This window comes from Panulirus ornatus, chromosome 9 (assembly GCF_036320965.1).
Source record: "Panulirus ornatus isolate Po-2019 chromosome 9, ASM3632096v1, whole genome shotgun sequence".
NCBI classification, from domain to species: Eukaryota; Metazoa; Arthropoda; class Malacostraca; order Decapoda; family Palinuridae; genus Panulirus; species Panulirus ornatus.
In genome coordinates this window covers 45,290,119-45,315,112 of record NC_092232.1, presented here as the reverse complement: position 1 = coordinate 45,315,112, position 24,994 = coordinate 45,290,119, and the positions used below count along the sequence as shown (strand labels likewise).

Genomic DNA, 24,994 nt, shown 5'->3' with positions numbered 1-24,994 from the left:
TGGTTGAGAGAGCAGAATAGGGTGTATTGAAATGGTTTGGTCACATGAAGAGAATGAGAGAGGAAAGATTGACAAAGAGGATATATGAGTCAGAGGTAGAGAGAACGAGGAGAAGTGGGAGACCAAATTGGAGATGGAAGGATGGAGTGAAAAAGATTCTGAGCGATCGGGTGAAAGGCATGCCAGGAATAGAGCGAGTTGGAACGATGTGGTATACCGGGGTCGACATGCTATCAATAGATTGAACCAGGGCATGTGAAGCGTCTGGGGTAAACCTGTTGGAAAGTTTTGTGGGGCCTGGATGTGGAAAGAGAGTTGTGGTTTCGGTGCATTATAAATATATATATATATATATATATATATATATATATATATATATATATATATATATATATATATATATATATATATTCTCTCCATGTGCCCACATGGAGAGAATGAGTGAGGAAAGATTGACCAAGAGGATATATGTGTCGGAGGTGGAGGGAACGAGGAGAAGTGGGAGACCAAATTGGAGGTGGAAAGATGGAGTGAAAAAGATTTTGTGTGATCGGGGCCTGAACATGCAGGAGGGTGAAAGGAGGGCAAGGAATAGAGTGAATTGAATCGATGTGGTATACCGGGGTTGACGTGCTGTCAGTGGATTGAATCAGGGCATGTGAAGCGTCTGGGGTAAACCATGGAAAGCTGTGTAGGTATGTATATTTGCGTGTGTGGACGTATGTATATACATGTGTATGGGGGTGGGTTGGGCCATTTCTTTCGTCTGTTTCCTTGCGCTACCTCGCAAACGCGGGAGACAGCGAAAGAAAAACAAAAATATATATATATATATATATATATATATATATATATATATATATATATATATATATATATATATATATATATATGAAGGTGAAATCGCACCTCAGTAGGAGTTCATACAATTTTATTTAATGTAATTTTCCTATACATGTGGCACAACATATTACGTGGAGACAATCCACCTCATCAGGTGCCAGTACTTAACAAAGATATTCAAATCCCAACACCACACTTGGTCCTGCCTTACAACTCCAATCTATCTAGGCCCAGCAGAACCTTCACTTCACCGTGAAGAGATATATGCACAATCACCACTGGAAAAAGAAGATTTGAAACGTTGAATACTTTCGTTTTTACATCTGAGGATGTGATAAACGAAAGTACTCAACTTTCATATCCTTTCTTTCCAGTGGTGATTCCAGTGGTGACCGTGTTTCATTTTTCCCCGTGGACTCATAGGAATATCTTGATCACGCGCAAAATTGTGATTCTTTCCAATATATATATATATATATATATATATATATATATATATATATATATATATATATATATTTTTTTTTTTTTTTTTTTTTTTTTTGCCGCTGTCTCCCGCGTTTGCGAGGTAGCGCAAGGAAACAGACGAAAGAAATGGCCCAACCCACCCCCATACACATGTATATACATACGTCCACACACGCAAATATACATACCTACACAGCTTTCCATGGTTTACCCCAGACGCTTCACATGCCTTGATTCAATCCACTGACAGCACGTCAACCCCGGTATACCACATCGCTCCAATTCACTCTATTCCTTGCCCTCCTTTCACCCTCCTGCATGTTCAGGCCCCGATCACACAAAATCTTTTTCACTCCATCCTTCCACCTCCAATTTGGTCTCCCTCTTCTCCTCGTTCCCTCCACCTCCGACACATATATCCTCTTGGTCAATCTTTCCTCACTCATTCTCTCCATGTGCCCAAACCATTTCAAAACACCCTCTTCTGCTCTCTCAACCACGCTCTTTTTATTTCCACACATCTCTCTTACCCTTACGTTACTTACTCGATCAAACCACCTCACACCACACATTGTCCTCAAACATCTCATTTCCAGCACATCCATCCTCCTGCGCACAACTCTATCCATAGCCCACGCCTCGCAACCATACAACATTGTTCGAACCACTATTCCTTCAAACATACCCATTTTTGCTTTCCGAGATAATGTTCTCGACTTCCACACATTCTTCAAGGCTCCCAGAATTTTCGCCCCCTCCCCCACCCTATGATCCACTTCCGCTTCCATGGTTCCATCCGCTGCCAGATCCACTCCCAGATATCCAAAACACTTCACTTCCTCCAGTTTTTCTCCATTCAAACTCACCTCCCAATTGACTTGACCCTCAACCCTACTGTACCTAATAACCTTGCTCTTATTCACATTTACTCTTAACTTTCTTCTTCCACACACTTTACCAAACTCAGTCACCAGCTTCTGCAGTTTCTCACATGAATCAGCCACCAGCGCTGTATCATCAGCGAACAACAACTGACTCACTTCCCAAGCTCTCTCATCCCCAACAGACTTCATACTTGCCCCTCTTTCCAAAACTCTTGCATTCACCTCCCTAACAACCCCATCCATAAACAAATTAAACAACCATGGAGACATCACACACCCCTGCCGCAAACCTACATTCACTGAGAACCAATCACTTTCCTCTCTTCCTACACGTACACATGCCTTACATCCTCGATAAAAACTTTTCACTGCTTCTAACAACTTTCCTCCCACACCATATATTCTTAATACCTTCCACAGAGCATCTCTATCAACTCTATCATATGCCTTCTCCAGATCCATAAATGCTACATACAAATCCATTTGCTTTTCTAAGTATTTCTCACATACATTCTTCAAAGCAAACACCTGATCCAGACATCCTCTACCACTTCTGAAACCACACTGCTCTTCCCCAATCTGATGCTCTGTACATGCCTTCACCCTCTCAATCAATACCCTCCCATATAATTTACCAGGAATACTCAACAAACTTATACCTCTGTAATTTGAGCACTCACTCTTATCCCCTTTGCCTTTGTACAATGGCACTATGCACGCATTCCGCCAATCCTCAGGCACCTCACCATGAGTCATACATACATTAAATAACGTTACGGGGGTGACTGTATATATATATATATATATATATATATATATATATATATATATATATATATATATAATTCCAGACTCGTCTTTCTTCCTCACAGGAACCAGGGTGCCGTAGAGTGGCGCCCCAGGCAACGCCACCTTGACTCCGCTGAAGAAAAATATATCCTGTAGAAGCCAAAGGCTTCAGGAGGAGTGAGGCAACGAGGAGAACCAGGGATGTAGTGGGATCATAACGACCCAGGGCGTTTCAACCAGATTCTGTGATGAGAAAAGAAGGAAATTAAACTGTGTTTGTGTGTGTAAAGTTTCACCATCCCATCGCCCGCGTCCTTGACTTAAACCAGAGCACTGCGAGAGTCAGGCGAGGACCTGTCACCAGGCCAGTGTCTGGCAAGTGTTCGGGAGGACGTGGGGGAGGCGAAGACATTGCCGGGAGAAACTGTAGGTTACGACGTGGTAGGAAGGACGTGGTGGCCAAGACACAGGTGCCATGAAGACATCTCGGGTGCTGGTCGTGGCGATGGTTTCCCTCATTTGGCACGTATCAGGTAAGACACCAGTGGCATGTTGCATGTATCAGGTGAGTCACTAGTGGCATGTATCAGGTAAGACACCAGTAACATGGTGGCATGTATCAGGTAAGACACCAGTAACATGGTGGCATGTATCAGGTAAGACATCAGTGACATGGTGGCATGTATCAGGTGAGGCACTAGTGGCATGTATCAGGTAAGACACCAGTAACATGGTGGCATGTATCAGGTAAGGCACTAGTGGCATGTATCAGGTAAGACACCAGAAACATGGTGGCATGTATCAGGTAAGACACCAGAAACATGGTGGCATGTATCAGGTAAGGCACTAGTGGCATGGTGGCATGTATCAGGTAAGACATCAGTGACATGGTGGCATGTATCAGGTAAGACATCAGTGACATGGTGGCGTGTATCAGGTAAGACACCAATGACATGGTGGCATGTATCAGGTAAGACACCAGTGACATTGTGGCATGTATCAGGTAAGACACTAGTGACATGATAGCATGTATCAGTGAAGACACCAGTGACATGGTAGCATGTATCAGGTAAGACACTAGTGGCATGGTGGCATGTATCAGGGAAGACACCAGTTATATGGTGGCATGTATCAGGTAGGACACCAGTGACATGGTGGCATGTATCAGGTAAGACACCAGTGACATAGTGGCATGCATCAGGTAAGACACCAATGACATGGTGGCATGTATCAGGTAAGACACTAGTGACATGGTGGTTTGCATCAGGTAAGACACCAGTGACATGGTGGCTTGTATCAGGTAAGACACCAGTGACATGGTGGCATGTATCAGGTAAGACACCAGTAACATGGTGGCATGTGTCAGGTAAGACACCAGTGACATGGTGGCATGTGTCAGGTAAAACATCAGTGGCATGGTGGCATGTATCAGGTAAGACACCAGTAACATAGTGGCATGTGTCAGGTAAGACACCAGTAACATGGTGGCATATATCAGGTAAGACACTAGTGACATAGTGGCATGTATCAGGTAAGACACCAGTGACATGGTGGCTTGTATCAGGTAAGACACGAATGATATGGTGGCATGCATCAGGTAAGACACCAGTAACATGGTGGCATGTGTCAGGTAAGACACCAGTAACATGGTGGCATGTGTCAGGTAAGACACTAGTGACATAGTGGCATGTATCAGGTAAGACACTAGTGACATGGTGGCATGTGTCAGGTAAGACACTAGTGACATTGTGGTTTACATTACGTATGTATGGATCAAATGACTCCAAATGACAACTGAATTTTACACTACCTCCTTCTTTCCTGATCGTGTGTCTAGTCTTGCAGTACGTATTAAGCTCTCAGTTCTGTTGCACGACGCTATGATCTTAAAATCAAGATGGCATTAGTTGCTGCTGCTTCGTAGTAGTGGGTGGGAGGCAGCCACCACCGCCCAGGGAGGTCCTGCTGCCTGAAGGATTGTGGCGGCAGCAGTGACCCAGTGAGCCAGCACCGCGGCGTTTGTTACGTACCCACTTTCAGGCACAGGTCGCTAGGCGCAATGAGCCAGCACCGCGGCGTTTGTTACGTACCCACTTTCAGACCCAGATAGCTAGGCGTAGTAAGCCAGCACCGCGGCGTTTGTTACGTACCCACGTTCATGTACAGATCGCTAGGCGCAGTGAGCCAGCACCGCGGCGTTTGTTACGTACCCACTTTCAGGCACAGGTCGCTAGGCGCAATGACCCAGCACCGCGGCGTTTGTTACGTACCCACTTTCAGACCCAGATAGCTAGGCGTAGTAAGCCAGCACCGCGGCGTTTGTTACGTACCCACGTTCATGTACAGATCGCTAGGCGCAGTGAGCCAGCACCGCGGCGTTTGTTACGTACCTACTTCATTCTCAGATACCTATTCACTGCAGTAACCCACCACTACAACCTCTGTCCCACACCCTCGTTCTCTCATACAAAACACTTGACGATACATGACATAAATAGATGTCTGTATTTTCTTTATATATTCTGTCGTTTAGTTTTTGATTATTCAATGCACCAAAACCATCTGTTAATTCTCAAGCACCGATTAGGAGCGGCGCCACCGGGGAGAGGGATTAGACGGATCTGAGGGGTCCACTTGACCGGCATCGTGAGACTGGGATACACCCGACTTCCAATGCTTCCAAGGGCTTTTGTTTCCCTTGTCCTTTTTTGGATCCGGAGGAAGCATATGAAATGGTTGATTGAGATGCTTTGTGGAAGGTCTAATGAATAGAGGGTGTGGGAGGAAAGCTGCTAAAAGAAGTGAGGAGTTTTAAGGAAGAGAGTAAGACGTGTGTGCGAGTAGGTGCAAAGGAGGGTGAGTGTTGCCAGGGATGTGTGATGTCATCATATTCATGGAAGGGGCAGTGGAAGAAGGAAATGCGGAGGGGTTGGGGGATAAGGAGAGTGTACCATTCCATCAGACGGGGCCTGGGTGGTGAGTCTACTGTTTTCTGATGACACGGTACTGGTAGCAGATTCATATAAGACACGGCAGAAGTTGGTGTATGAAGTTGGGAGAGTGTATGAAAGAACGAGGTGAGAGTAAATATGAAGAGAACTGAGGTTACCAGTGATGCAATGAGACCGATTACAATGGAGAAAACCTGGAGGAAGTGAAATGTTTGAGATGCCTCCGAGTGGCAGTGAATGGAACCATGGGAGTTGAATGAGTCATAAGGTGGGTGAGGGGGCGAAGGTCTTAGAGACGTTGAGGAAAATGTAGAAAGATTAGTCACTTTCTCAAAAGGCAAAGATACGAATGTTTGAAGGTATATTAGTCCCAACGGTGTTGTTGATAAAGACGTTAATGACCCAATTGGGCTGATGGACTGCCAAGCATACTTTGACTACTCCTTTTCCTGTAAGCTAAGGAAAGGCCAATAACATTCTTGTGTTAAATACTGAAATAAAATGACACGAGTCCACATGATATGACAATTAACTGTGCGTAAGCACGCAGTGACGCAATATCTTAACATCTAAATGATTATAGCACCGCTAACATAGCCAGTCATCATGCATGGATGCGTGAACATTATACCATTTCATGTCTGAGGCTACTAAGAGTCTCAGAAGTAATGTAGCATACATCCTAACACCACTGCTAGTAGTAACTAAAACACCCTAGTTCATAAATGTCAGCGAAGGTTGTGTTCTGTGGAGAGCCTATAGCGACTTCCTCTACTTGATGATACAGCTTACCCTCTGGGCTGCGGAGTGAGGCTTCAGTGTACGAGCAGACAGGCAGTAGGCCTTGTAGTATGGTTTTAAAAATCGTGGATGATGCTGGTCTTGATGGGTGATAATTGACATTGTCGAGATTTATCACAATAGTTGGTTCATCTGGACATCAGGAAATAAACTCGATACATCTAGTGATGCCAAGAGTTCATCTGGTCGAGTGCTACGAAGAATGGCAATAAATTCATTAGCTGATCGTATAGAGCACATGGCAGGAATGTTGGGAGCATTCGTCCTACTGATTTGTGTAGCTAACTTGTGTGTGGGTGTAGTGACCTGGTAAATTACGGAGCGGAGTGGAGTGACGGTCTTATATATCTATACATTGTCGTGTACACAACCCGGCTCTACTCTCCTGTAATGAGGGACAGGTGTTGTTGATCAGCACCACCATTAGCAGCTGAGACAAATTGGTTCACCTTTTTCAGAACTTTACTTTCTTACACTCTATCACATACTCCCACCACTCCTGTTTCAGGAGTAGTGGTACTCCTTCCCTTGCTCTTGGCCCCTCACTAACCCCTGACTTTACTCCCAGAACATTCCCAAACCACTCTTCCCCTTTACCCTTGAGCTTCGTTTCACTCAGAGCCAAAACATCCAGGTTCCTTTCCTCAAACATACGATCTATCTCTCCTTTTTTTTTTCTCATCTTGGTTACATCCACACACATTTAGACACCCCAATCTGAGCCTTCGAGGAGGATGAGCACTCCCCACGTGACTCCTTCTTTTGTTTCCCATTTTAGAAAGTAAAAATACATGGAGGGGAGGGTTTCTAGCCCCCCCGCTCCTGTCCCCTTTAGTCGCCTACGACACGCGAGGAATGCGTGGGAAGTATTCTTTCCCGCCTATTCCCAGGGATAGGGGAGAAATATATATATATATATATATATATATATATATATATATATATATATATATATATATATATATATAATACACACACACACACACACACACACACACACACACACACACATATACATATATAAACATGTACATAATTCATACTGTCTGCCCTTATTCATTTTCGTCGCCACCCCGACATACATGAAATGACTACCCCCTCCCCCCGCAAATGCGCGAGGTAGCGCTAGGAAAATACAACAAAGGCCACATTCGTTCACACTCAGTCTCTAGCTGTCATGTATAATGCACCGAAACCACATCTCCCTTTCCACATCTAGGCCCCACAAGACTTCCCATGGTGTGCCCCCAGACGCTTCACATGCCCTGGTTCAATCCATTGACAGCACGTCGACCCCGGTATACCACATCGTTCCAATTCACTTTATTCCTTGCACGCCTTTCACCCTCTTGCATGTTCAGGCCCCGATCGCTCAAAATCTTTTTCACTCCATCTTTCCACCTCCACATGTATTGTAATGAGTCCACGGGGAAGTGAAACACGACAAGTTCCCAAGTGCACTTTCGTGTAATGATAACATCATCAGGGGAGATACAAGAAAGAAATATAACAGTCTGTTGATAAACAACGAAGAGACTTAGCTAGAACACCATTTGGTAAACAAGTGACTACCCGAATGTAGGTAGGGTGCGTTCGAGTTTGCCAACAAGCGTATCATGAATTCATTATTTGGACAAGAAAGGGAACTGTTTATATATATATATATATATATATATATATATATATATATATATATATATATATATATATATATATCACATTTTGGAGACGTAATCCCATGAATATTCTTATAACCTCGAGGAGAGGAATGCATGAATATCCCAGTAGCTATAATGTAAGCAGGGGAAGCAGTGGGTCGGGAGGTAATCATTACACATTACGTATGTCGTACATACTGTGACGTCAGGTGGTGGGAGGTGCAACCGTTGTCGCTTGCGCGTCCATCATTGCGCTGTTTAACGATCAGTACGCATTGAGCTGTTGATGAATGATGTCCACGAGAAATTCTTTAAATTATACAGTCTATGGCTTAGGTAAACTAGTTTCAATAACATTTCTATTGACGAAGGAGAATTACATGACGTAGCTTAGGAAACGTTCCGACGTAACTTAGGAAACGTTCCGATGTAGCTTAGGAAACGTTCCGACGTAGCTTAGGAAACGTTCCGACGTAACTTAGGAAACGTTTTGACGTAACTTGGCAAACGTTCCGACGTAACTTATGAAACGTTCCGACGTAGCTTAGGAAACGTTCCGACGTAGCTTAGGAAACGTTCCGACGTAGCTTAGGAAACGTTCCGACGTAGCTTAGGAAACGTTCCGACGTAGCTTAGGAAACGTTCCGACGTAGCTTAGGAAACGTTGCGGCGTAGCTTAGGAAACGTTTCGACGTAGCTTAGGAAACGTTTCGACGTAACTTAGGAAACGTTCCGACGTAACTCAACAAACGTTCGTTCTCGCGATGCAATTGTGTTTGATTTTCTCTTACGTCTAGCAACAAGATCATACCTGTCCCTCCATTATATCTAACATATTAGGGTTTTTATGAAGTACTTTGTGAGTACAGCCACTTGAATTTCCTGCTGAGTTTACGGTCGACGTATTCTGCACAGTACAGGGACTGCTGGAGGCTACGGTCACTTTATATAAGCCTTGAGGTCATGTGGAGCTTGTGCTAAACTTATCACGAAAGAACAATATTAAAAGTTTTGTTAATTATCATAAGAAAACTCTGGGTTAACTCCGTGAGATGACCGGGCTTGCCTGATTAAGAAATTCTCCGTCCATGAATAGAGAGGACTTAACCTTCGCTAAGAACCAGTCGATACAATGGCGAACGATAAGGCGAACGATAAGCTCCAAATGCTACGATGGTTTGATACATACTCGCCAACGTGGAGTCATCTGTTCGCGGAACTACCCGTTATTGCTGCCTGGCTCAGATATCTAGATGACCTAATTTGTATTTTGGGCATCTAATGCGAATCCAGACACATCTCTCCTCTTGCTTGATACATCAGTACCTTCCATCCAACTTCACTATGGATACAGAGAGAGCGATTGTGTTTTGCCAGCCCTAAACTCGCACAGCAGGCGACATGTTTAGGTTCTCTCGCCACCGAAAAATCCCAGAAAAGTATAGTGATGTGATCACGATCAGTCATGTCGTGGAGTTTAGGGCTGGCAAAACACAGTCTCTCTCTCTGTATCCATAGTAAAGTTGGATGGAAGGTTTTGATTCATCAAGCGTGAGATGTGTCTGGATTCGCATTATATGCCCAAAATACAAATCACATCATCTAGATATCTGAGCCAGGCAGCATTAACGGGTAGTTCCGCGAACAGATTACTCCACGTTGGCGAGTATGTATCAAACCATCGTAGCATTGGAGCTTATCGTTTGCCAGTGTTGCCTGGCCAGCCGTACGATGACTCACGGCCGTTAGGTCTTCATCATTTTGGCGGTGGTCATGTACGTGTGGATGTTAATGGCAGGTGCTTTCTCTCTAAGGTGAATGGCTTCTGATATCTGTAGTCTCCTCCGATCACTGTAACTAGTAATGATTTTGGTGTTATTCACTCTAATCTCCCTCGTTTAATCTCGATCCATGCTTTTGTTCATGATGGTGTTTGATTCCACCTTTATTGTAAGTAGAGCGATAGGCGGCGGCTCAGTCGTATGTCCAATGTTGTTTATGTGGTGACGTTGACAGTCTCCAATATTGCATCGGTACTCATAGAGCACATCGGTATGACTCCAAACTTCCAGAGCGACCTACCATATTGTTGTTCATTACCATTCCCTCTCCGTTCCTCCTACTCGTACACATGCCTTACATCAGATAAAAACTTCCCACTGCTTCTAGCAGCTTACCTCCCACACCGTATATTCTCAATACCTTCCTCAAAGCATGTCTACCAACCCTTTCATATGCCCTCTGCAGTTACATAAATTCCGCAAACAAATCCATCTGTTTTTATAAGTATTTCTCTCATACATTCTTCAAAGCAAACACCTGATCCACACATCCTCTACCACTTCTGATACAACATTGCTTTTCCCCAATCTGATGCTCTGTACATGCCTTCACCCTCTTAATCAACATCCTCCTATACAATTTACCAGGTGCACTCAACAAAGTTAAGTTTGAACACTCTCCTCTATCCCCTTTGCCTAAATACAATGGCACTATACATGCGTTACGCCAGTACTCAGGCACTTCACCATGATCCATACATACACTGAATTTCTTTACCAACCAATCAATAACACAGTCACTGCCTTTCTTAATAATTTCAACTGCAATACCATCCACTCCCGTTGCCTTGCTGCATTTCATCTTCTACAAGGCTTCCAGCACATCTTTTCTCATCACCACCGCACATCATCCCGACCAAAACACCCTTTATCTGCCACTCTGTCATTAAACACATTTAACAGTCCTTTAGATACTTACTCCATCTCCTCACGTCTTCACTACTTGTTATCATTTCCCTTATTGCCCCCCTTCACCGATATCCTCATTTGTTTTCTTGTCCTTCGCACATCATTTACTTTCTTCCAAAACATCTTTTTATCCTCCCTAAAGTTTGATGATACTGTGTCACCCCAACTCTTATTTGCCTTCTTTTTCAGCCCCTGCACCTTCCTCTTGACCTCCTGCCGCTTTCTCTTATACATCTCCCAATCATTTGCACTCCTTCCCTGTGAGTACCACCTAAATGTCCCTCTTTTCTCTTCACCAGCAACTTACTTCTTCATTCCAACACTCACTACGCTTTCTAACCTAACTATCTCCAACCTTTCGCATCCCGCATGCATCTCTTCCACATGCCATCACTGTTTCTCTGAATTCCTCCCATTCCTCATCCACTTCCCTCACTGCTACCACTCTCTCTTACTGTATCATTTCTTATTCAGTCAACCCTCCTCACTCCACATATTGTCCTCAGACATTTCATTTCCAATACATCCACCCTCTTTTACACATTTTTCCCTAAGGCTCACGCCTCATATCCAAACAGCATCGATGGTGCTATACCATTAGATATATTCAGTATTGCCCTTAAAAGCAGCGACCTCTCCTTCCACACATTCCTTAATGCGCCCAGGACCTTTATCCCCTCACCCATCTTGTGGCTCGCTTCAGCTCCCATAGTTCCAACTTTGCCATATCCACCCTCAGTTATCTAAACCTCTCTACTTCCTCCAAGTTCTCTCTTTCACACTCGCACTCCATCTAACTTGTCTCTGTCCACTGCTAAAACCTGATAACCCTTCTTTTATTTACATTTACTTCCATATTTTTTTTTTCTCATTTTCCATACACTCCTAAACTCAGACACCCACTTCTACAATTTCTCACTCGAAGAACAGCAACTGACTCGCCTTTCACGCTCCCTCACCCTCAACAACAGACTTTATACCTGCTTCTCTCGCCAAGAACATTGCATTCACCAGTTAACCATGCCATACATTAACGAATGATACAGCCATGGTAAAATTACAACCACCTAACGCAGCCCCACACTCACCAGGAGTCACTCGTTCTCCTCTCCTACTGACATTCATAAGACTCTTCATTGCTTCTAGTAACTTCCTTTCCACACCATATGTTCTTAACACCTTACACAGAGCATCTCCACGAACCGTATCATATGTTTTAACCAGATCCCTAAACGCCACTTACAAGTCGGTCTGCTTCTCTAAGTATTTCTCGCATACATTCTACGAAGTAGATACCTGATCCACACATCCTTTACCACTCCTGAAGCTACATTTTTCCTCCCCCAGTCTGAAGGTCTGTGTAGGCTACCACACTCTCAATCACCACTCTTCGGTACACTTTGCCAAGTACACTTAACAAACTTATAACTATGATTTAAACATTCACTTTTATCCCCCTTGCCTTTATGCGTTGGTTCTTAACATGCATTCCACCAATCCTGAGGTACCTCATAATGGTCCATACATACACTGAAAACCCTAACTAGCCAATCAACAGCGCTGTCACCCCCTTTCTTGAGAAATTCAATTACAGTACCACCCACTTCCTCCGCCTTGCCACACGTCATGTAACGTAACGCTTCCATCACCTCTTCTCTTATCGCCAAACCACTTTTCTTGACGTTCTCATTTAGCATACCACATCTGCCATCCTGTCATCTAACAACCCTTCCAAATACTCATTTCATTATCTTCTCACTTCATCACCACTTGTTACCACTTCCCCATTTGTCTCCTTCAGTAATGTTACCATTTGTTCTTTTGTTCTTCTCTCACTATCAACTTCCTTTTAAAATATTTTCTTATGCTGATGCTCACGAACCCAAGCTCTCCTTTGCCCTTTTTTCAGCACATGCACCTTCATTATGACCTCCTGCTGCTTTGCGGGGAAACTCCTTCCCTGTAAATACCGCCCATGTACCTTTCTTTCTCTTCCACAACCAACTTAACTTCCTCATCTCACCACTTACTACTATTTCTCACCTGACCTCCTCCTACCTTCCACATGAAGCACACTTCTCTCGCATATGCCAGCACTGCTTCCCTAAATACTTTCCACACCTCATACCCTCCCCTGGCGTCAATTACTCTCACCCTGTGTCATTCTGCACTCAGTTTCTTCCGCTGTGTCCTCTCACAAGCCCCATTTCCAAGCACACTAACTTTCACAACCCTCTTCCCACTCATACCATTTCCTTTTTCCCCTAAAGCCTCTACAAGTCTTCACCCTGACCTCCACAAAACTCTGATCAGACATACCAACTGCAGCTTCTCTCAACACATTCACATCTTTGCTCACCTACTCACCCACGTATACTCAAGCATGTTGCTCGTATAAAATCAGTTATTCCCTGTCGCCAATACTTCTTCAGCATACAATTCCGCTAGCTGCTTACTATTCTTATTCACAATACAGGGCATCCCATATCCCCCAGTTATACCCTCAACTACCGTATTACCCACTCTTGCACTGAAATCACTCACCACTGATACCAGAGTCCTCTCATCAGAATTGCTGATACACGCATTAAACGTCTCCCAAATTACTCGTTTATCTTCTTTTGACTGTCGCTTCTCTCATCAAGTCCTCTCGTCTCCAGGTGCATAAGCACTAATAATCACCCACCTCTCGTAATCCATCTTTACTTTAACCCACATTAGCCTGGAGCTTACGCCCTTACTCTCTTTCACACATTCTCATGACTCCTGCTTCAGCAGTAGTGCTACCCCATCCTTGCTTTTGTTGTCTCACCAACACCTGACTTTACTTCTAAGACATTTCCAGAACATTTATACCCCTTGTCCCCGAAGTGTGTCTTTTTTCTTTCACTCTGAGCTAGAACATCCAGGTTCCTCAAACATGTCGGCTATATCTCCTTTGATATCTTGGTTACATCCACACACATCCAAACACTCCAGCCTCAGCCTCGAGGAGGATGAGCGCTCACCACCTAGCTCTTTCTTCCGTTCTATCTTTAAGAAATTGAAATAGAAGGAGGAAGGAGGGGGCGTTACAGCCCCTAGCACTTGCCCCTCTAAGTCGCCTTCTACGACACGCAGGGAATACAGAGGTAGAAGCCTTTCCTCCCTACTCAAAGGCTATCATATATTCATATTACAGATGATGTGTAGTGATCTCATCTGTAACAGGCACTCACACATCTCTCTCTCCCTCCGCTGTGACCATCTCCTCGTCTGATCCCCAGCGGACCACCTCGCGTGGCAGTACAGCGTAAATTACACCTTCCTGCCTGGGCTAGTCTGTGTCACCAACCTGCCTGACTGTCACCTGACTGTTCTGTAAATAAAGCATTAGCTCTACATTGTGCCAGTTCTTGTGCCAGTAACTCTTATCACATATCTAAGTCTCCAGTGGGTCTGGATTTACTTGTGCTTACCTCGTGTTGCCAGGCAAAATGCAGGCGACCTCTTGACAAGGGTTTGGTGCAGTCATGACTTACGACCACTGGTGTCTTAGAGCTCTGTAGGGAGCCACAGTGGCAAGTATATCCTCAGTGGGATGATTGCCATCAAAGCTTCCCTGGACAGTGTAGGCAATAAGTGGTTCCTGTGTACAGTGTTTATGTACAACAGAAGTGAATTCTCTCTCTCTCTCTCTCTCTCTCTCTCTCTCTCTCTCTCTCTCTCTCTCTCTCTCTCTCTCTCTCTCTCTCTCTCTCTTCTGACCATCTCTGTACGTAGGTAGGACTGTGACTGGTTGATAACCTGTGATGGCAATATTCCAAGAGATAGAATGTTAAGATATTAAAATGAAGGAACTTCACTGTGAAAGAAGAATATCTAAACGATGTTTAAATGTAGAATACCTCAACTCCAGCTTCTGCAGTAAACAAATGGCACCAGGTGGGTATATACGTAACAATATTTAAGAAGCTTCACCATAATTAACCCTTATATCTTTGTAGCATCGAAGATCTTCCATTGCAGTACCTATCGTAAAACTAGTTATATCTATATGTAATTTTCTGGACCCAGTGTTGTTTGATTAGTGGGAAGCGCGCGACAAGAGGAGGGCGCGATGAAAGGAGGGTGCCATGCGTGTCTGAAATGAGGGGTCTGGGACATTTGTACCCTTGCCTTTACCAGAGTCGCTCCAAGCTCTTCTCACCTGGAGCAGCCAGAGGCCACGGGGACTGCTGCCTCAGCTGTCGTTCTTCCTCCTCCATCATCCTGGCTCGAGAGGTGCTGGAGGAGGAGGGAGAGCTGAGGCAGGAGTACCTGTGGACTTTGACGACGGGTGAGAGCAGCGACGCCGCTAAGGACATGCGAGACGAGAAGTTCTCCCTGTATGATGGGGTGGGGGATGTAACCAAAGCCATTCAGCCCATTTCTTTCCAACCTTGTGAATGGTATGGTTCACTAGGGAAGCTCTCTCTGGCAACAGACACTTGCACACGCCCTCTATGTGAGTGTCACTAACTGATGATCATGACCACAAGTTATTGGCTTATTCGCTAGTAAGGAACATCCCTGGATCACGACACCACCTTAATGATACAACATACCCTGACAATTCATTATGGTGGTTCCTGACCGTGACGCATTCACAGGTCGCCCAGGGTCGGGCGTATGTGTTCGAATCCTGGCTGCGGTAGTGGGTCCACAGTCAACCCAGAGGGTCATCCACCCTTAGGTGTTGGTCGAGCGCATAGTTCCGAATCCTGGCTGAAGTATTCAGTCCACAGTCAACCCAGCTATTCGTCTACCCTTTGGGATATGTCGATAAAACAGGTACCTGGCGCATTATATATGCGCAGTGTGAGAAACTGCAGAAGCTGGTGACTGAGTTTGGTAAAGTGTGTGAAAGAAGAAAGCTGAGAGTAAATGTGAATAAGAGCAAGGTTATTAGGTACAGTAGGGATTAGGGACAAGTCAATTGGGAGGTAAGTTTGAATGGAGAAATACTGGAGGAAGTGAAGTGTTTTAGATATCTGGGAGTGGATTTGGCAGCGGATGGAACCATGGAAGCGGAAGTGAATCATAAGGTGGTGGAGGGGGCGAAAGTTCTGGGAGCGTTGAAGAATGTGTGGAAGTCGAGAACATTATCTCGGAAAGCAAAAATGGCTATGTTTGAAGGAATAGTGGTTCCAACAATGTTATATGGTTGCGAGGCGTGGGCTATGGATAGAGTTGTGCGCAGGAGGGTGAATGTGCTGGAAATGAGATGTTTGAGGACAATATGTGGTGCGAGGTGGTTTGATCGAGTAAGTAATGATAGGGTAAGAGAGATGTGTGGTAATAAAAAGAGTGTGGTTGAGAGAGCAGAAGAGGGTGTTTTGAAATGGTTTGGTCACATGGAGAGAATGAGTAAGGAAAGATTGACCAAGAGGATACATGGGTCAGAGGTGGAGGGAGCGAGGAGAAGTGGGAGACCAACATGGAGGTGGAAAGATGGAGTGAAAAACATTTTCAGTGATCGGGGCCTGAACATGCAGGAGGGTGAAAGGCGTGCAAGGAATAGAGTGAATTGGATCGATGTGATATACCGGAATCGACGTGCTGTCAGTGGATTGAACCAGGGCATGTGAAGCGTCTGGTTCAAGTGCACTTCCATATAACATACAAACATCCAACAGCCAGGATCGAACCCGGGACCCCTGCGTGCTAGGGGCGATCATAGCCTTGCAGTAGCACTGCTGCCTATCACGCAGGGGCCCCGGGTTCGATCCTGACTGTTGGAGGTTTGTATGTTATATGGAAGTACGCGTTCGTACGCACTATATTCGAGTATATATATATATATATATATATATATATATATATATATATATATATATATATATATATATATATATATATATATATGAAAGGATCACAATTTTGCGCGTGATCAAGATATTCCTATGAGTCCACGGGGAAAATGAAACGCGATAAGTTCCCAAGTGCACCTTCGTGTAATAATCACATCATCAGGGGAAACACAAGAGAGAAATATAAGTCATTTGATATACATCGAAGAGACGAAGCTAGGACGCCATTTGGTAAACATGCGATTGTCCAAGACATGTATGCATATATATATATATCTTTTTTTTCTTTTATACTTTGTCGCTGTCTCCCGCGTTTGCGAGGTAGCGCAAGGAAACAGACGAAAGAAATGGCCCAACCCCCCCCCCCCCCATACACATGTACATACACACGTCCACACACGCAAATATACATACCTACACAGCTTTCCATGGTTTACCCCAGACGCTTCACATGCCTTGATTCAATCCACTGACAGCACGTCAACCCCTGTATACCACATCGCTCCAATTCACTCTATTCCTTGCCCTCCTTTCACCCTCCTGCATGTTCAGGCCCCGATCACACAAAATCTTTTTCACTCCATCTTTCCACCTCCAATTTGGTCTCCCTCTTCTCCTCGTTCCCTCCACCTCCGACACATATATCCTCTTGGTCAATCTTTCCTCACTCATTCTCTCCATGTGCCCAAACCATTTCAAAACACCCTCTTCTGCTCTCTCAACCACGCTCTTTTTATTTCCACACATCTCTCTTACCCTTACGTTACTTACTCGATCAAACCACCTCACACCACACATTTTCCTCAAACATCTCATTTCCAGCACATCCATCCTCCTGCGCACATCTCTATCCATAGCCCACGCCTCGCAACCATACAACATTGTTGGAACCACTATTCCTTCAGACATACCCATTTTTGCTTTCCGAGATAATGTTCTCGACTTCCACACATTTTTCAAGGCTCCCAAAATTTTCGCCCCCTCCCCCACCCTATGATCCACTTCCGCTTCCATGGTTCCATCCGCTGACAGATCCACTCCCAGATATCTAAAACACTTCACTTCCTCCAGTTTTTCTCCATTCAAACTCACCTCCCAATTGACTTGACCCTCACCCCTACTGTACCTAATAACCTTGCTCTTATTCACATTTACTCTTAACTTTCTTCTTCCACACACTTTACCAAACTCAGTCACCAGCTTCTGCAGTTTCTCACATGAATCAGCCACCAGCGCTGTATCATCAGCGAACAACAACTGACTCACTTCCCAAGCTCTCTCATCCCCAACAGACTTCATACTTGCCCCTCTTTCCAGGACTCTTGCATTTACCTCCCTAACAACCCCATCCATAAACAAATTAAACAACCATGGAGACATCACACACCCCTGCCGCAAACCTACATTCACTGAGAACCAATCACTTTCCTCTCTTCCTACACGTACACATGCCTTACATCCTCGATAAAAACTTTTCACTGCTTCTAACAACTTGCCTCCCACACCATATATTCTTAATACCTTCCACAGAGCATCTCTATCAACTCTATCATATGCCTTCTCCAGATCCATAAATGCTACATACAAATCCATTTGCTTTTCTAAGTATTTCTCACATACATTCTTCAAAGCAAACACCTGATCCACACATCCTCTACCACTTCTGAAACCGCACTGCTCTTCCCCAATCTGATGCTCTGTACATGCCTTCACCCTCTCAATCAATACCCTCCCATATAATTTACCAGGAATACTCAACAAACTTATACCTCTGTAATTTGAGCACTCACTCTTATCCCCTTTGCCTTTGTACAATGGCACTATGCACGCATTCCGCCAATCCTCAGGCACCTCACCATGAGTCATACATACATTAAATAACCTTACCAACCAGTCAACAATACAGTCACCCCCTTTTTTAATAAATTCCACTGCAATACCATCCAAACCTGCTGCCTTGCCGGCTTTCATCTTCCGCAAAGCTTTTACTACCTCTTCTCTGTTTACCAAATCATTTTCCCTAACCCTCTCACTTTGCACACCACCTCGACCAAAACACCCTATATCTGCCACTCTGTCATCAGACACATTCAACAAACCTTCAAAATACTCATTCCATCTCCTTCTCACATCACCGCTACTTGTTATCACCTCCCCATTTACGCCCTTCACTGAAGTTCCCATTTGCTCCCTTGTCTTACGCACCCTATTTACCTCCTTCCAGAACATCTTTTTATTCTCCCTAAAATTTACTGATAGTCTCTCACCCCAACTCTCATTTGCCCTTTTTTTCACCTCTTGCACCTTTCTCTTGACCTCCTGTCTCTTTCTTTTATACTTCTCCCACTCAATTGCATTTTTTCCCTGCAAAAATCGTCCAAATGCCTCTCTCTTCTCTTTCACTAATACTCTTACTTCTTCATCCCACCACTCACTACCCTTTCTAAACAGCCCACCTCCCACTCTTCTCATGCCACAAGCATCTTTTGCGCAATCCATCACTGATTCTCTAAATACATCCCATTCCTCCCCCACTCCCCTTACTTCCATTGTTCTCACCTTTTTCCATTCTGTACACAGTCTCTCCTGGTACTTCCCCACACAGGTCTCCTTCCCAAGCTCACTTACTCTCACCACCTTCTTCACCCCAACATTCACTCCTCTTTTCTGAAAACCCATACTAATCTTCACCTTAGCCTCCACAAGATAATGATCAGACATCCCTCCAGTTGCACCTCTCAGCACATTAACATCCAAAAGTCTCTCTTTCGCACGCCTGGGAAACAGAAGAAGGAGTCACGCGGGGAGTGATCATCCTCCTCGAAGGCTCAGAGTGGGGTGCCTAAATGTGTGTGGATGTAACCAAGATGTGAAAAAAAGGAGAGATAGGTAGTATGTTTGAGGAAAGGAACCTGGATGTTTTGGCTCTGAGTGAAACGAAGCTCAAGGGTAAAGGGGAAGAGTGGTTTGGAAATGTCTGGGGAGTGAAGTCAGGGGTTAGTGAGAGGACAAGAGCAAGGGAAGGAGTAGCAATACTCCTGAAACAGGAGTTGTGGGAGTATGTGATAGAATGTAAGAAAGTAAATTCTCGATTAATATGGGTAAAATTGAAAGTTGATGGAGAGAGGTGGGTGATTATTGGTGCATATGCACCTGGGCATGAGAAGAAAGATCATGAGAGGCAAGTGTTTTGGGAGCAGCTGAATGAGTGTGTTAGCGGTTTTGATGCACGAGACCGGGTTATAGTGATGGGTGATTTGAATGCAAAGGTGAGTAATGTGGCAGTTGAGGGAATAATTGGTATGCATGGGGTGTTCAGTGTTGTAAATGGAAATGGTGAAGAGCTTGTAGATTTATGTGCTGAAAAAGGACTGATGATTGGGAATACCTGGTTTAAAAAGCGAGATATACATAAGTATACTTATGTAAGTAGGAGAGATGGCCAGAGAGCGTTATTGGATATATATATATATATATATATATATATATATATATATATATATATATATATATATATATATATATATATATATATATATTCTTTCTTTCAAACTATTCGCCATTTCCCGCGTTAGCGAGGTAGCGTCATGAACAGAGGATTGGGCCTCTGAGGGAACATCCCCACCCGGCCCCCCCTCTCTGTTCCTTCTTTTGGAAAACTAAAAAAGAAAAAAAAAACGAGAGGGGAGGATTTCCAGCCCCCCGCTCCCTCCCCTTTTAGTCGCCTTGTACGACACGCAGGGAATACGTGTGAAGTATTCTTTCTCCCCTATCCCCAGGGATAATATATATATATATATATATATATATATATATATATATATATATATATATATATATATATATATATGTGTGTGTGTGTGTGTGTGTGTGTGTGTGTATGTGTGTAAGTAACAGGGTAGAAACGTTGGACAAGGAGAGTACTGATTGTGAACATAAAGTTATCGGAAAAAAAAAACACAAATGGGAGGACAAGGAACCAGATGGCAGCCAGTGTTGCCACATCTATCTTACCTGTATGATAGTTTAGTAAATATTGACGTATAGTTGTTATGTGATATATTGGGAATGTTATACCTCGCAAGTAAGAATATTGTATACAGTATCACTAGGGCTACTATATAGGGGTAGGTGAGGTCACATGTGAGAGGCTGACAACCCCCACTCCACCCCCACCCCCCAAACAGGGGGTAGGGGAGTGGGGAAGATGCCAGTTCTGGGTACTCTTCCAATATTGTTTAGCTAGTAAGTGGCAAATTATCATGTTGTGAGTATAACGTAAGGAATGTGTACGTGAAATAACTCATGGCATGTATCATGAGTATAGTTGTATGTTGATTATAGAGATTGAATTCTTAGGTTTATGAGGGACATATCCTCGTCCTCAGCAGTTCCCATATCGGATTACGCCAAGTGCAGAAGTTTCCAATTTACGGTGTTCGTATATGAACATAATAGTGAGACAGTTTCTAATAATGAGACCATGAAATTGTATCGAGTCGTGGAAAAGTGACACAGTGACATAGTGAAGTAATTAACCAAATGAAGCCTTGGTAACCCATTTCGATTTGGGGTCACTCAGTACACAGACGAGATTCACTCACTCAGTGTCAGTGAGTATCCTATCTCCTTGGAGACAGTCACCCAGCCCGGGGAGCTTACCATCCAACATTCACTAAGTAATCTAGGTAAGCTGGCACCTCGATCTGTTACAAAAGGTGTCGTTTTAAAATTGCCATGGCTCGCCCCCCCTTTCAAGGTAATGAGCCAATAATGCGTCGACAAGAGACACTGATAACTTGAATTCCAACAGGGCAGCTGGGTGGGTCGAGCAGTTGGTTGGGTCGAGCACCTGGTTAGGTCGAGCGCCAGTTTAGGTCGAGCACCAGTTTGGGTCGAGCACCAGTCAGGGTCTCAGCTGGGGAGAGTCTTAAGGGCGTGCTTGACATACCGCCGCTGTGAGCAGGGAACGACTTGACGTGGAGGACGAGGGGCCATCGCTTGGCCACACACCACACTCACGCCCACAGACCCTCCTGCCGTCCAGCTACTGAAAATCCGGCTAAGACCATGTGATAAAAAGTGATACTCACTTGAGTGGACTTTAGCACAAAAGAACAAGAACTCATTTACAGTTGCGAATTAGGGTGTTTAGTTACACTATTAGCAGTTGTGTTAGGATGACTGCCACATTATTTCCGATACTGTGAGAAGTCTCAGATATTCAATGTAATAATATCCGTGGGCCCACGCATGATGAATGAATATGTTAGTAGTGTTGCAACCAGTCAGATATTAAGATTTGAGTCACTGCGCGCCTACGTACATTTGATTGTCAGGTTATGAGTACCCATGTCATTCTACTTGGTATGTAATGTAAGAAGGATATTGGCTTTTCCTTAGCCCACAGAAAAGTGAGTAGTCAAAGTATGCTTGGCAGTCCATTGGCCTAGTAGGGTCATTACTGTCATATTTAAGGGGCTTTACTTAAACCATTGCTATGGGCCCCCATGGTAATCTCACTTGAACATCATCAACCATCAAATGATAATCTCTAGTATGTACTACTGGTAGTAACGTAGCTGCTGTACCTTATACATTTTTTCTCTTTTAGCGAACCCATATATATATATATATATATATATATATATATATATATATATATATATATATATATATATATATATATATATATATGGAAAAAGGTGAGAACAATGGAAGTAAGGGGAGTGGGGGAGGAATGGGATGTATTTAGGGAATCAGTGATGGATTGCGCAAAAGATGCTTGTGGCATGAGAAGAGTGGGAGGTGGGTTGATTAGAAAGGGTAGTGAGTGGTGGGATGAAGAAGTAAGATTATTAGTGAAAGAGAAGTGAGAGGCATTTGGACGATTTTTGCAGGGAAAAATGCAATCGAGTGGGAGACGTATAAAAGAAAGAGACAGGAGGTCAAGAGAAAGGTGCAAGAGGTGAAAAAGAGGGCAAATGAGAGTTGGGGTGAGAGAGTATCATTAAATTTTAGGGAGAATAAAAAGATGTTCTGGAAGGAGGTAAATAAAGTGCGTAAGACAAGGGAGCAAATGGGAACTTCAGTGAAGGACGCAAATGGGGAGGTGATAACAAGTAGTGGTGATGTGAGAAGGAGATGGAGTGAGTATTTTGAAGGTTTGTTGAATGTGTTTGATGATAGAGTGGCAGATATAGGGTGTTTTGGTCGAGGTGGTGTACAAAGTGAAAGGGTTAGGGAAAATGATTTGGTAAACAGAGAAGAGGTAGTAAAAGCTTTGCGGAAGATGAACGCCGGCAAGGCAGCAGGTTTGGATGGTATTGCAGTGGAATTTATTAAAAAAGGGGGTGACTGTATTGTTGACTGGTTGGTAAGGTTATTTAATGTATGTATGACTCATGGTGAGGTGCCTGAGGATTGGCGGAATGCATGCATAGTGCCATTGTACAAAGGCAAAGGGGATAAGAGTGAGTGCTCAAATTACAGAGGTATAAGTTTGTTGAGTATTCCTGGTAAATTATATGGGAGGGTATTGATTGAGAGGGTGAAGGCATGTACAGAGCATCAGATTGGGGAAGAGCATTGTGGTTTCAGAAGTGGTAGAGGATGTGTGGATCAGGTGTTTGCTTTGAAGAATGTATGTGACAAATACTTAGAAAAGCAAATGGATTTGTATGTAGCATTTATGGATCTGGAGAAGGCATATGATAGAGTTGATAGAGATGCTCTGTGGAAGGTATTAAGAATATATGGTGTGGGAGGCAAGTTGTTAGAAGCAGTGAAAAGTTTTTATCGTGGTTGTAAGGCATGTGTACGTGTAGGAAGAGAGGAAAGTGATTGGTTCTCAGTGAATGTAGGTTTGCGGCAGGGGTGTGTGATGTCTCAATGGTTGTTTAATTTGTTTATGGATGAGGTTGTTAGGGAGGTGAATGCAAGAGTTTTGGAAAGAGGGGCAAGTATGAAGTCTGTTGGGGATGAGAGAGCTTGGGAAGTGAGTCAGTTGTTGTTCGCTGATGATACAGCGCTGGTGGCTGATTCATGTGAGAAACTGCAGAAGCTGGTGACTGAGTTTGATAAAGTGTGTGGAAGAAGAAAGTTAAGAGTAAATGTGAATAAGAGCAAGGTTATTAGGTACAGTAGGGTTGAGGGTCAAGTCAGTTGGGAGGTAAGTTTGATTGGAGAAAAACTGGAGGAAGTAAAGTGTTTTAGATATCTGGGAGTGGATCTGGCAGCGGATGGAACCATGGAAGCGGAAGTGAATCATAGGGTGGGGGAGGGGGGCGAAAATCCTGGGAGCCTTGAAGAATGTGTGGAAGTGGAGAACATTATCTCGGAAAGCAAAAATGGGTATGTTTGAAGGAATAGTGGTTCCAACAATTTTGTATGGTTGCGAGGCGTGGGCTATGGATAGAGTTGTGCGCAGGAGGGTGGATGTGCTGGAAATGAGATGTTTGAGAACAATGTGTGGTGTGAGGTGGTTTGATCGAGTAAGTAACGTAAGGGTAAGAGAGGTGTGTGGAAATAAAAAGAGCGTGGTGGAGAGAGCAGAAGAGGGTGTTTTGAAATGGTTTGGGCACATGGAGAGAATGATCAAGGAAAGATTGACCAAGAGGATATATGTGTCGGAGGTGGAAGGAACGAGGAGAAGTGGGAGACCAAATTTTAGGTGGAAAGATGGAGTGAAAAAGATTTTGTGTGATCGGGGCCTGAACATGCAGGAGGGTGAAAGGAGGGCAAGGAATAGAGTGAATTGGATCGATGTGGTATACCGGGGTTGACGTGCTGTCAGTGGATTGAATCAGGGCATGTGAAGCGTTTGGGGTAAACTATGGAAAGCTGTGTAGGTATGTATATTTGCGTGTGTGGACGTATGTATATACATGTGTATGGGGGTGGGTTGGGTCATTTCTTTCGTCTGTTTCCTTGCGCTACCTCGCAAACGCGGGAGACAGCGGCAAAAAAAAAGAAAAAAAAAAAAAAAAATATATATATATATATATATATATATATATA

At 44.0% G+C, this 24,994-nt stretch overlaps 1 protein-coding gene across 2 annotated transcripts in view; it reads left to right on the top strand.

Moving 5' to 3' along the window:
- LOC139750385 (uncharacterized) overlaps positions 1–24,994 on the top strand; it is a 252,434-nt gene that overhangs the window by 141,323 nt on the left and 86,117 nt on the right. For both annotated transcript variants that reach the window (XM_071665120.1, XM_071665119.1), the window contains exon 2: positions 3,068–3,517. In XM_071665120.1, the coding sequence (XP_071521221.1) occupies positions 3,460–3,517 (58 nt within the window). In that variant the 5' untranslated portion in view covers positions 3,068–3,459. The remainder of the gene's footprint in view (positions 1–3,067; positions 3,518–24,994) is intronic.